General features: G+C 34.7%; 1 protein-coding gene across 1 annotated transcript; it reads right to left on the reverse strand.

Moving 5' to 3' along the window:
* Positions 1–6,639: 6,639 nt before the first annotated feature.
* On the reverse strand, positions 6,640–14,276 carry LOC110703311 (katanin p60 ATPase-containing subunit A1-like). Its single transcript, XM_021881097.1, has 7 exons — positions 13,761–14,276; positions 11,146–11,620; positions 9,173–9,370; positions 8,699–8,943; positions 8,143–8,295; positions 7,965–8,052; positions 6,640–7,513 (listed from the first exon to the last, which is right to left on the reverse strand). Exons 1-7 carry the CDS (start codon positions 13,880–13,882, stop codon positions 7,232–7,234), a joined length of 1,563 nt encoding a protein of 520 aa, XP_021736789.1. The 5' UTR covers positions 13,883–14,276; the 3' UTR covers positions 6,640–7,231.
* Between the last annotated feature and the right edge of the window lie 280 nt (positions 14,277–14,556).

The raw sequence follows: 14,556 nt of genomic DNA on the forward strand, positions 1-14,556 counted from the left end.
CATATGGAAGCACTGCATCATGTTCTTAGATATGTTGCTTTTACTTTGGGGCAGGGTATTTTACTCAGGGCTATTGATCAGCTCACATTGCAAGCATATTCAGACTCTGATTGGGCTTCTTGTCCTGATACTAGAAGGTCTGTCACAGGATACATCATGATGCTGGGAAATTCTCCAATTTCATGGAAGTCTAAGAAGCAGGGGACTGTTTCCAAATCTAGCTCTGAGGCAGAATACAGAGCTATGGCTGCAGCTTCTGGAGAAGTTGCTTGGTTGGTCAGATTGCTCACTGAGTTGGGTTTTCTTGATTTGCAGCCTGACAAACTCTCTTGTGATAATTAATCGACTATTCATATTGGCAGAAATCCTGTGATGCATGAACGCACTAAACACATCGAAATTGATTGCCATTTTACTAGAGAAAAAGTGTTAGAAAGTCTCATTGAGCTCACTTATCTTCCTTCTACAGAGTAGCTTACAAATATCTTGACTAAGGCTTTATCATTTCAGCAACATTCTTATCTTAGTTCCAAGCTTGGTTTGGTTGATTCAACCACCTCAAGCTTGCGGGGGGGGGGGGGGGGGTATTGAAGATGAGGAATATGACCAGCTATTTCCTCCCTGAGCATTATCTCTGATTGCCAAATCATCAAGTTGGTTTATAACTAACTTGCTTCTGGAAACTTCCTGCTATAACAAACTTAGACACGAGTTTGTTATGAGTGCTGACATCATTACCCTTGTAATAGCTTAGTACTATATATTTCTGTAATTCTGAGCTCATGCTTTTGTAATGCTCACAATATACTTCTCTCTATTTTTTCTCCTTAATACATTCTCTATCTTTCTCTCTCTAAAACTTCATCTTGCTGAACAAGTTTTCTGCATATTATCTCATATATCTTCATATGGGACAAACAATTTCAACAATTATATATCACATAAGAAAGCCTCAATTCAATTTTTTGGACATTTTTCGAAAAATCCAAGAATTAAATTTTCTCTCTCTTCCGCCATAAATGAATTTGCTTCTCTCCTTCGCATTGATGTTGTCATCGTCATCGTCGCCTACAGGGAGAGAAAGAGATCCACCATTGCTTTCATTGTCGTCTTTATCATCATCGTCGTCTTTATCATCATCGTCATCTCCTCCACAACTATTTGGTCACGCTTGACTGACCCAATAGTTTGTGAAATTTATATACACTTGATTCCATCGTATGGTACCACCCTTATAGATTAAAACTCGATCTATAATTAGCTCAAAATAACTTAATTATTTAAAATTAGTAGCGACAGATTTAGATAAGCTCAAATGAATGTAACTTTGCAATAGTTTATACTCCATACAATATAATTATTTAAGTGAAAATATAATAAGTATTCTAAAAAAATAATTAGTAATCTTTTCGACTTTAATTTTCTCAAACAATAAATTGGTTTTTCGATCTCAAATGAAATTCACAACTAATTCAAGTGAAAAGAAGTAGATAACATAAATTATTTCATAGATGAATGAATATTATGGAATTTTGGCAAACACCTTGAAAAAAATAATGTATATTAGATCAAAAGCAATTAATACAGAACACAACTCATAAAAAAAAATTAATTCTTCTATACATATTATTTAGGCCTGATTCTTTTGAGTTTTTGGACAGAGTAGAGCAAAACAAATTTCAACATGCAAAGCAGAACAGGACTCAACAAAGCAAATTGAGTCAACAGAGTAGAGTAGATTTCAGCAAATCAGAGCAACTCTAAAGAACATAGCGGCCTTAATTAATTATGTACCCTTTTAAGTTCAGTAGTACCCGTTGCGTTTCAACTACTACTTTTGTCAATCCCTTTGAGCTCATTTTCAAGTATTATTGTCAAACACAAATCAAGTTTATTGAGACATTAGTGCATGCTGCTGAGCCAAGCTCTATTAACTTTAATTTGGGCTACAAGTCGACCCCACGTTTAATCTAAATGACATGTTTTATTTACAAATTATTTCTATATGCAGTCCTTGTAAACATACACTTAATAATGTCCCAAATTCCCAATAGGTATTGTATGTCATACAAAATTAAATTTTTATACGGTTTTAAAATAATTGATTTCAACATCATATTAAAAGAAAAAAAAAAAACACCGACTTTTATATGTGACTGATCACATCTTATAACCAATCATCTTAGGGGTTACTCGTTCAATATTAAATGAGTTGCTTTGTAAGTGTTAGATTATAAGGGTTACTCGATTAGTATTACAAAGGGATTGCTCGATCACTATTACATGATATACTCGGTTAGCATTACAAAAATTATTTTATTTTTTCACAATTGGTCACATAATACGGCCAATTGCACACAAAACGCGCTTATTAAAAATACAAAGTACTTTTTATATACAAGCATATCCTTTTTTTATCCCAATTCGGCTTGAGGATAAATCATTTCGTTACCGCAAACTTTGCATCAACGATCCGTAATGTTTCACATGCACACGACTATATGGAAGTTGAATCCAAGCAAGAACACCACTTTCTATATCATATGATTCATGAAGACGTAAACCTAGCTATAAGTCTACCTATAACACTAAATTAACAAATTTTAAAAAAAATGAAGAATATGTGTGATTGTCAAAACGACAGCAATTTAGATGGTACTTTTATAAACTTACAAAAAGAATTATGGAAATTTAGGGTCTATAGTCTAAAGAGAGTATATAAATGTACTAGTATATAGGTAGCTTAGCCATATTTGGAAGGTATCCTTTTCGATATTACTTTCCACTTAGGCACTAAATGCCAATCATACTCTACAAAAAATATAACCTAACCTAGAAGATGCTTTCATATATGTCCTCTCAATAAGACAACATCAAGATCAATGTTTATTTTTGGGGGACATCAACATTACTTGATCCCTCTCATCTTTTCATTTTGAAACTTTTTTTTTTGTTTTCACTAAAGATTATGCTTTTCAATGTTGAATTAAGTTATTTATTGATGAAGTGGTTAGTTGAGGAATAAATTCATTAGAAGAGAGAAGGAAAAAGGGCAAGAATTATCATTGAAAATAATCACTTAGCTATTATCATGATAATAATGATGAATTTAATAACGAACAATAAAAAATTAAAGGTGATAAACATAATACAAAGGTCACAACCTATGTTTATCAGAGGTTGATTGCTTATTGTTAGTCCTTTTTGTGTATGAAGAAGCAGGGTAAATTATGTTGATGAGCTACGATATCCATTCAATTTATCTTCTCCGGCGTTTAAATTAATCTAGTTGCATTAACTATTTAAATTGTATGAAGCTATTTGCATATCTTTCAACTTTTCAAGTGTTTACACACATTTGAACAAGATTATACTCCCTATGTCCCCGAATGATAGTCACTATTTTCATTTTTGGACACCCAAAATGTTAGTCACATTTCACAATTTTAGGTCCCATACAATAACACAAAATGACCTATGTACCCTCATTTTTTTTGGATGTATTATCTGTGCTTCCCAAAACACTCTCATATTTGCCTTTGTACTTGTGCCTTAATTGAATGAGTTGTCTCCCTTTTTAATGACAATCAGTTTCTCTCTCTTCTTTTTGTTTTGCACATGATTGAAATTTAGTTCCCATGTACTTTATTTATTTCTCCTTAATTCCCGTGATTTTCATTCAAAAGTGACTATCATTTGGGGACGGAGGGAGTATATCACAAAAAAATGTATCACACTTTCTATAGAGATACATGCATGCATTGAAAAGTTTTCAAAGTGTTTACGTACACACCATTTGATCTATATCATCACCACCGATTCTTACTATCAACTTTTGAGTATTAAGATCTCATCGGGTTCAATTATGTATATTATTCTTGAAAAAAAAATTCAAATCATCTGTACATTGAACAACTATAAAAAATATTAGTTGTTGTAATTTTGACTTAAGAAACCTAGTGGGTCCTTAACTTTATCCTATTAAAGCAAAAAAAGTTATTAATCAATTGAACTATTTTGTCTTGTAGCATGACTAAGTTTTGCTTAAATTAATTAAAATGTACTTCCTCCATTCTTTTTAAATGCATTATTTGGACTTTTATGCTATTGTTATCAAGATGTACACTTCTCTTTGATCTTCTTTTACTTTGATATTTATATATGTGTAGATAATAAAAATAAATGCAATCTAATATTTAATTTTATTCATCTAGATTAATTTTAAAATATCAACTTTCTAATAATAATAAGGGTATAATTTGATTTATTAAAATGAGCTAAACTGAACTGAACTGAACTAAACTGATTGGAGCTGAATTGAATTGAACTAAATTGAAATGAAATGAATTGTTTATGAGAGAAGGAAATTAGAAACTGAGATGAATTGAGCAGAAATAAACTGATTGGAGTTGAACTGAACTGAATTGAAATTAAGCTGAAAAGAACGAGTTCAAAGTATATGGAGTATAAACTTTGCTAGAGATATGGAGTATAATGTGGATCTCCCTTCCTGAGGTGGCATTTCATTTTGTATAGTACTCTGTATCTATTTACAGATTTACTGTTATATTTATTTCTATAAAGTTTAATTGTAGTGTGATTGTGTAATATATTATTTTCTATCTCTCTTATAATATGTATTGTATAATCTAATACGGAGTATCTTTAGTAGTATATAACAGAGTATAAAACATAAGTATGGGGCTCAGTCATTAGCTTAAGTCTTTGGTTTAGATAATCCATCAACATGGTATCAAAACTAGTGTGACACACGTGTTCGAATCTCATCCACCTCTCCTTTCAAAGTGGAATATTAAGCGCAAGGTATGAGGATGACCCATACTGCATCTACACTTCAGTCCCAATGGACTCTCATGTGAGGGAACATGATAGATAGAGTATAAAACATATTTATAGGGCTTAACCATCAACTTAAGCTTTCAGTTGAGATGGTCCATCAACAGTACTTCGTATTTCCTATTCGTTGAAGCAACATATATACAACAAGATGACCTTTTGCTACTATTGAAAAACAACTCCAAATCATTTATTTTGCTGAATCACATGATGAGAACAAACAAATACATTCTGAGATCAGATTCAATACATTAGTAGACAAATATCAAGACAAACATGTATGATGAGAGCAAACAAATACATTCTTAGATCAGATCCATTACATACATTAGTAGACAATGCAAATATCAAGACAAAATTAATATGGGACGGCTTATCATTTTTGTTTCTATGTATAATAGCATGACAACATTTTTTTATGGGAAATGTAAGCACCATTTAAATCATCTTTCTTACTCCTGTCCACCACTAAGAATACAGAAATCAGGCAGACCAAATTAAATAAAACTTTTCCTTTTTAGATTGGATTCCTTCATTTTCAAGTTCTAGAAAATCAACTTAGCTATAGGCGGGTTTTGCTTGGATTATACTCCCTATGTTCCAATATGTCAATGATTATTTGTCGATATATGTATCAAAAAAACATATTCAAATGTTAGATACGTCTCAATTTATGAATTCAAGGTAGGTTACATCATCATATTATTATTCATAGATTTACACTTAAAACTATGAAAAAAGTTAAATAGAACAAATGTTAAGAAACAGAGAGAGTAGCAGCTAGTTGAGACTCGAGACTAACATATGAAATCAGTGGTGGAATTTTCTATTCCATTTTTTGTTTTGAATTGTAAGAATGAAAACTTCTTAATAGTAGCCCAAGAAAAGAACTCTGTATAATATAAGTTGGATCCTCAACACAAATACTGCAATAGGGGAGATTCGATCTTCTGACCTCAAAGACATCAAAGTTACATACGGATATATTATAAGATCAAGATGAATACCCAATCAATTACACACCAAGCAAGCTTGATAAGATTGTTATTAATACAGGTTCATATGATAGCATTGGTATCAAGTCGGATTTAAATAAAGCACATGTGACCATACTAGAAACCAACTAGGCGATTTTTTAAAGGAGAAAGACTATACTGAACTAAAAGTTTGATACCCTAACGAGTAAATAAATCCGATCCAGCTAACGCAAGCCACGAATGTAATGAAAACATTGCTAGGAGAGTTGGCACTATCGTATGTATTAAGCAGCTTGATAAAGGAGCCTATTCAATGACAAATGTTTTACTACAAAAACACCAACCAAGAGTACTTGACGATAAAACTCAACACAAATACTAGCAAGTATCCTGAGATGTCATCGCCTTCTCGTAATTTTAAGCCACCTCTCGCTTATTGCATGAATGACACCAAACTAATTTTGGTAGATCTACACATTTGTACTTGGAATACTGTATGAATTATGAAAAGATGATACAATTGACGTGTTTAGTTTCTTGGGTGGCATAGTTATAGCATAAACACAACACAAGTGTTAACTATGAAGTTCCGTGTTCAGTTTTGAAGTCGCGAATAGCAAGTAACATTTTGATCAGGTCAAAACACTAGTTAGAAATGGAGATCTAACAATAATTTTGACGAGTAATACCAGTAAATCAACTTCACATCAAGTTTTGGTAGCTTCTTCAAATAATTCAAAGTGTTACCTTACTCGTCTTTGTTGCTCTGTTGAATGTAGTAACGATGCATGTCAGACTATTGAAAGAGAGAAATATCACTACTGCGTTCAAATTATTCATGAATAATCAAATGGTGGGATTAACTTACCACACTACAAATGTTCTTTTCTTTTTTTGGAAGATCGATATCATTGTTCACTCACCACTACAAATCATAGCAATTTACATGAAATCTTAGCTTTTGCGCCTCTGATCCCACTGCCCATATTTATACAGATATACCAGGATCCAAGAGCACCCCAGCAGCAGAAAAATTAAAACTGGGCGCGAAATACCCACAAAGGGTTAACCTGATTGATAAAATTTGAACTCTCACTAATCTTTGTCACCCACAACAGATCAAGGAAACATAACAACAGAAGAAGCAAGCAGGCAAAAATGCTTGCAGGTCACACAATGGCTGGCATCCCCTCACCAACTAATCACAATTTTGGATTTACAGACATTTTGGTCGGCAGAAAATACATGACTTATGGTACATGAGATACAGATACAAGGAAAACAGACCATTTTTCACACTAGCAGCAGAGGAGTGCAACGATGAACCCACCCCAACAGATGGACGAAAGAATTGTGAATAAAAGACCAGTAATTGCTGAACTTTGAGAGCAATTCTTCTAAGCTGATCCAAATTCATGTAACCATTTTTCATGGCGCTCAATATCAGTAGCAGAGACACTGGGTTGAACTTTCCTCAATGCTTCTTCAAAATCACACATTGCAACAGGGTCATTTGAGATGTCATCTTTAGCCATATTTTTTATCTCATCTCTAGTCTTGCCTGCTATTTTACGCCTCATGCCATTCAAGGATGCATCCCTACAAACATTTGTCAGATCATCTCCACTGTATCCCTCTGTTCGCCGAGCCACTTCATCAACATCCACATCAGCAGCCATCTATAAAAACAATGTCAAGCCTTGTTAGTAAAATCAGCACATAGAAAGATGTATTTTCAAGTGTAAAATCACTAAGAACCTCCATGTTAAAAGGAAAAAAGAAAAAAAAAATCATGATCAGACGGTTTCACTTGTCGATTTGTTAACTAATTTAAACTTTTCAGTTCCTTTACTTTGTATGTACCCGTGGTATTTATAGTTGTATATTTCCATAATTTCACTTAACAAATTGAAACTGCATTATATTTCATATCTTAAAGTTTTCATGATTACAGGTGCAACATTATTATTTTCCATATTACAAAATAATCAACATGCAAGCAAGAGATCAACTCCTGTCGTGCTTGAGTCATGTTAAAATTTAAGGAAGCCAAGCGAGTTAGGGTGTACACCAGAGGCCCAGAGTATTAGAGCCTAGGAGCAATCATTTGAGAAAGGACCTGATTCTTACCTCAACAGTTCTCAAATTAATCTTTATAAGCTCTTTTCGGCTTTCAAAATTTGGAAGTGGAATATAAATACGCTTTTCCAATCTCCTCCTGTGTTACAACAACCACCAATAGTCAGGTAAACTGAAAGTTTAAAAATCTGGAGTCAAGCAATATACAAAGGATGAAGTTTAGTAAGACCTTAGTGCCTCATCGATATCCCATGGAAAATTTGTGGCTGCCAGAACCATGACTATCTTACGGTCTTCACCAGAAGAGCTAACATTTACACCGTCAACTTGAACAAGCAACTCAGACTTAACTCTTCTAGATGATTCATGCTCTCCTGAAGCCCTGACAAAGAAAGAAAAAAAAGCAAGATAAAAAGCCATATCAGTGTAGACATACACCTTTTCTATACACCATGTACTACAACCAAACTTTTGGAATTACTTGTAAGAATTAAGATAAAGGGATGGGTGAATCGCACACTCAAGCAGAAATAATTATCAAGGGATGAGAAGAAAACAATTTAAAAACTGCACATATTCCTGAGGGATGTGCGAGAGAAGCAGGTCAGCAGAGGTTCTAGAGTTTGTGTATATTCCTGTGTAGCCTAACATTTAAAGAGAGGATCTATTGAAGAAAAATAAATAAGAATGTTGAGTTTTATAAAGCTTTTTTTTTTTTTTTCCCTGGAAACCTCACAGACAGTTCAGCATACACATAGAGCATATACAAGAAAACATTAACTAACCCTCGAGCATTGCAGAGGGAATCAATCTCGTCAATAAAGATTGTGCTTGGAGCATAAGCTCTAGCAAGATCAAACAAGCAGCGAACCATACGCTCACTTTCTCCACGCCATTTTGAAGCCAAGGTTGCAGAAGAGACATTGAAAAACGTTGTCCCACACTCAGTGGCAACAGCTTTAGCCAAAAGTGTCTTTCCCGTACCAGGAGGTCCAAACATCAGTACCCCTTTCCAGGGTCTTCTGATTCCCTGCAGAATAAAAGAGAAGTCCACGTTTTAGCAAAGATTTTTCTTATAGAGTTCACAGATTGTATAATTCTATGTAAACATTAGCCTTAACTTATGCAGTAAGAAACTAAGAAATAAGAAATTAGATGGGGTGATATTTGTTGACGTTACTCAAAAGAGCCACAAGAAAATGTACTTAAGACATTCAACTTTTCAAGCGATAGGTAAAGTGAAAAACAAGATAAAATACCTGGAAATACTCGGGCATCCATAAAGGAAGAACAACAGCTTCCTCGAGTAGTCTCTTTGCCTCAGTTAACCCTGCTACATCTTCCCATCTTACTCCAGGGGTAGAATCCAAGACATCCCTTTCAAGCATAGCAGCCAAATCTTCATCAGGGCCCTCGTATAGCCCCCTTTTTGATTTTCCGTCTTCAGAATCAGCACCCTGCAGTTCTTCAAATCAGTAAGGAGTAAAAGGTAAAACAAAACCTAAATCCAATAAACATAAGTTTAGGTTGAATCAAGTGGGCAGCCAGAACTGTCAAAATCTAGTACAAATAGAAAATGACTTCATTATATTTCAAATTTGGTCTATTGAGAAATACATGCAGTAAAAGCTGCTTAACCAAGATGGACGATATAGTCCAACTCCAACTACCATAATTAAGCAAACACAACAATTTATTGGTTTCCATCTTTCAGGACAAAGGAACCCTGTGGCCTTCTGTGCCTTTAGTTTAGAGACTTATAAGCCACTCAAGTGACATAAAACTCCTCTGTCCAGGTTTGTATCAAAGAACTCTCAATTTCTTTCACCAGTAAATCTCAATCAGCGGTCCAGTACTATCAGGTCAACCAAACACTAGAGAAATAGGAACTCCCTTTGTGGCTAATCAGAAACTTCCTACACTCAACCAAACAACATTCAACAATACCTAGAAAATGAAACATTGAAGGACATCTTCCTTGATAATATTACTTTCCTTGTTCAACCAAACAATCACTACATTCAATGACGACCACCCTTCTATTAGCTACACATTGCCACTTTTTCTATCATATGTCCATCACAATATTCTTCATCATTGCTTCGAGCAAAGGCCTTAGACTGCTCCCATCAAGAAGAGTCGGGGGGCAGCGGGAAAGAAGAGATTGGTGGGTGCAACAAGCATTGCATAATCCATACCAGATCATGGGTCAATTAGAAACATTGGAGAGAGATCAAGATAAGATTGATAATAGAAAAGGTTTAAACATAATTATGGGCTAAGGTGATTGTGGCAAAGTGGTTGTCAGTGAGAGATGGCATTGAAAACAGAAGCGATTGGGGGTTTGAGGGAAATCATTACAGTATGTTGGATCAAATGAAGTGCAGGTGTTATAAAAGCTAGGGAGTTGTATCTAGTAGTCCCTAACAAAACATCCAAAATTTGTTATTGTATAACCCACTTTCCTTATCAAACATATAATGATTTTAAATCATTCCTCTTTAATCCCTCTCTTTCACTTGAGCAACACAAACACCAATATGGGCCACTGAAAGCAATATGGGCCACTGAAAGCAATATGGGCCATTGAAAGCAAAATGGGCATATCAGACCACTCCTCCAACCAAGACATGCAAATCCCCCCATCAATAAGAAAGAAGAAAATTTAACAGCCTGCTTTAAGCATGTGCTTTTCAGGAAAAGGATATTTGAAAAGTTCATCTAAGGCATCCAACCCCTTTGGACATTGTGAAAACCCCAAAACAGAAGGCCAGGATATCAACTTGACTTGCAGGCATAGTAGCTCTTGCAGATCACTTGAATCTCTAGAATGAGGAAAGTAAAAGCGATTAAGACATGGCTTTGGAAAATACATAATTGACGATCACAAAAATCGAAGGAATAACAAAACGAATGAAATGAAGATAAAAGCGAAGAAAGCAATCCACACAGCAGGTTCCAAAAAGATTAGAGAACAAACCAGCTACAGCGTGGTTTCGAATGTGATGTAATTGAAAAAAGTATAGAAGACTAAAGAACCTTTACAAATAAACAAAACTTACCTTCACGCATACCAATTAAAAGCTGCAACTGTTACTAAATTGAGCATGCCAAGGCCCAGGGTCAAGCAATACATTGATAATCAAAGATTCGCAAATTTAAGCAAGATGAAAACATCTAAAGCTGCATATTAATAGAAAATTTGATATTGAATGATATCAACAAAACTTACCGCTGCATCCCCCTTGCTGGATTTCCCAGATCCAGCCTTTTTTCCATTAGCAGATGAACGAGCTCCAGGACCAGAGGCCCCAGACTTTGCAGAACCAGTTGCTTTTGCTCCCCGGCCAGTTGTACCAGGTTTTGTTGGACCCCCACGAGCCCAAGCCCCATCTTGAGCCGACTTTCTTGTGCCTGCTGGACCTGACCTTGTAGGCCTTCGATTCGTATCACGACTTGGTGGCCTCCAAACATCAGGATCATCCATTGGACCAGAAGAAGAAGTAGGGTACTCATCCAATGGTTGGAAGACAAAAGATGACTTGGTAGAAATTGGTGGTGAAGTAGGGCGTCGACTCACAGGAGTATCCTTGAAAGACCTTCTCTCCGCATCTAACTGTTTTACAACTTCAGTTTCCTCCATGACAGCTTTCTTTACATTCATCCACTTAGAACGAGTCATAGGATCGTCAAGAGTGTTTAAGTGCCTATAGCCATTTAAGCATTGTCAAAATTATGAAAACATGGTTCAGATTCCAGAGGAACCATTATAATACAAATTAATGGTATAAACCTTGGATATAATGGCAGCCTCGACTTTTATATAAGATTCATAAGTATAGTTCTATTCACAGTGCATCAAATGGCTGCCTCAACTTATATATAAAATAAGTAAGTATAGTTCTATTCACAGGTCCACCCACACACACACACACATCCTTTTAACATGAAACCAGACACAACACTTGTCAAAAAAAAAAAACTTTTGTGAAGATTGAATTGAAAATGACTTGGCTCTACTTCATCATGGCCACCACATTTTTCTAGATAAAAGCAATTATCTTTCATCTTAAAATGATACTCGCTCTCAAAATTTCAAACTGGTCTTTCCTTGGTCATACATCAATCTAAATAGGGGCTCATAGTGAAGAAAAAATATTATACATAGGCTTACCTCTGTATGTCTGTATAGTCTAATTAAGAAGACAATTTTCAACTTTCAGGAGAACCCACAAAACAAATCCTAGAAAAGAAGGCGAAGAAAAAGAAACTACGATCTAGTTTGTTTTAGACAAGGTGGTTTTAGGAAATTATTACTGGTAGCAACCAACATCTTAACATCCTATCAAGATCCCTTAATAAGATCTGAACGAACCATGTAACCTCTCGTGACCAAGAACCTATATGTCGAGTTGATGACTACGATCTAGTTCCTTTTAGGACTATCTCTCTTTCTCATATAGCATATGTGATCTCAAATTTCCTGATTAGTGTATCTAGTTGGCTAGTTGCCTCCTATGATATGATCAAAGCATCTTAAACTTGTCTCACATATCTTAATTTTAGGTTGCATAATTGTGTATAAAACAAAACATATTTGTTTCAACCTCCAAAACTTATTGTTTTTTTTTTTTTTTTAATTCACATCCAAGTCAGCTTGTGTCAAGACAAGTACTGGAATCATATAATAATCAATAATTCATCAAAATCACCCTTACATTGGATGTAAGATACTTGAATAGATCCCTCTTCATTTGACATAAGTACCCCTGATCTTTTAAACGCATGTCACTAAACATACATAATACTACACCACTACTAGGTGCCTAACAAAAGACTCCTTGATAAAGCCTTGCACTCTTCAAAAGATTCTTGATGATTAATCCTTTAATGAAAACATCATGCAAGATTAACTTCGTGCACAATGAAACTCTCCCAAAAGTAAAGTTAGCATCGAATCATCATCAACTAGTCTTAGGAAAATCACAAAGGGTCCTGTCAATTTGTCACATTAAAATTTAATCATCCACATGATAAATCTCTTCTTGTAGTAAGGCCTATAAATTGTGCTTCTCCCATTTCACGATACTTAACAGCTGTTTGTATGAACTATGATCTTCTCATATTCTGCAACACTTTCACTTGAACACAAAAGAATGCCATACACTCTTTTAGAGAGAAAATATCCAACAAAGAGATCAATCATAAAACCATTGCTAACAGTAGCAATGTATATCTACAATTCCCAATTTCTCTCAGCTCCAAATTCTCTCAATACAAGAACCAAGCTAGTGTCAACAAACTCGAGCTGTAAAGTCTGCCAAAAAGCACATCGAAACAACTCTCACCCCCCCCCCCCAACAAACCCCCACTCCTCCGTCCCCAAATAAATCCATACACACAATGCTTCCGTCGATAACAAGATCAAGACCCACAATCACTCATCACATGAAGAAAACCCAATTTTCTGAACAGCATTCGCCGAAACAAATTCAAACCCACGAAAAAAAATGGTCACTTGATCTCCAAACTCAGCTGCGGAAACTTACTTAACTCAAATTACACATTTCTAACACTTAAACATTTATAATTACACACCTTCATTTCGTCATTTCCCTAAAAAATAGCTCCAAAAAATGGAAAATAGCTAAAAATAGTAGTATCCAAAAAATGTATAAAAGCAATGCAATTCTAAATTAATTCACAAAGTAGCTAAAATTATCTATTTAGTTTCAACATTATCTTCACCAACCATCAAATTGAAAAATCAAAACGAAATAAAAAATAAAGAATTGAAGCTCAAGTTAAAATCCAACAAAAATTAGGGCACAGAAAAGGGGAAATTACTTGTTGATTTGAGCAATGGCGCCATCGAAGAAGATAACAGCAGTATCATAAAGCCCTTCAACTGCATATTCTCTGGCCAATTTCAGATGATCTTGTAATCCCGACAATGTGGTTTCCACCATTTCCTCTCTCCTCTGAAGAAATTTGATTAATTTTTGGATGTCTGAAACTTCGATTTGCCGAAGAATTAGGGTTTCGATTTGAAAAGAATTAGGGGTAAAATAATGGGGGAAGAGAGAGAAACGACGGCGACGTTTAAACGGTTTGGCAACGGCAATCGGAGGGAAGTGAAATTACTAGAATGCCCTTTAAGTGGGGTTTGACCTTTTGTGACTTTGTGAGTGGATATTAAACATTCAAACGGTTGTATAAGATGTAGTAGGAGCAATGTTTCAAATTTTGTATTGTGTTTCAAAAACCCATATTAAGAAACACAGGTAAATTCTTAAAAAAAAAAAATAAGGGTTTTTCTAAGCTATGTCTCAGGTTATTGAATTTTTAAGTTATACCCATGCTTTTTCAAAGTTATAAGATGTGTTTTCCACTTCATGATATTTTATCAACAATACCCTTTGACAGCCATATCCGTTAACGAAAGTTAAGTTATTTTATCGACAATGATGTCGTGGCGTTATTTATTTGACATGTGTGTCATTCTAATTGGTTTAACACTTTAAAAAAATTTAAAAATTTAAAAAATAAAATAATAAAAAAGGTTATTATTAACGTAAAGGTTATTGTTAATAAAAACTAGTGACGTTGAGGGCTCATCTTAAACGTTTGAAAAAGGATGGAC

This window comes from Chenopodium quinoa, unplaced genomic scaffold, assembly GCF_001683475.1.
Source record: "Chenopodium quinoa cultivar QQ74 unplaced genomic scaffold, ASM168347v1, whole genome shotgun sequence".
NCBI classification, from domain to species: Eukaryota; Viridiplantae; Streptophyta; class Magnoliopsida; order Caryophyllales; family Amaranthaceae; genus Chenopodium; species Chenopodium quinoa.

Coding starts and splice junctions, on each gene's coding strand:
- LOC110703311 (XM_021881097.1), bottom strand. CDS start 13,882: ATGGTGGAAACCACATTGTCGGGATTACAAGATCATCTGAAATTGGCC. Junction 9,371..11,145: donor CCAGCAAGGGGGATGCAGCG/GTAAGTTTTGTT, acceptor GAAGAACTGCAG/GGTGCTGATTCTGAAGACGG. Junction 7,514..7,964: donor TTAATTTGAGAACTGTTGAG/GTAAGAATCAGG, acceptor TTGTTTTTATAG/ATGGCTGCTGATGTGGATGT.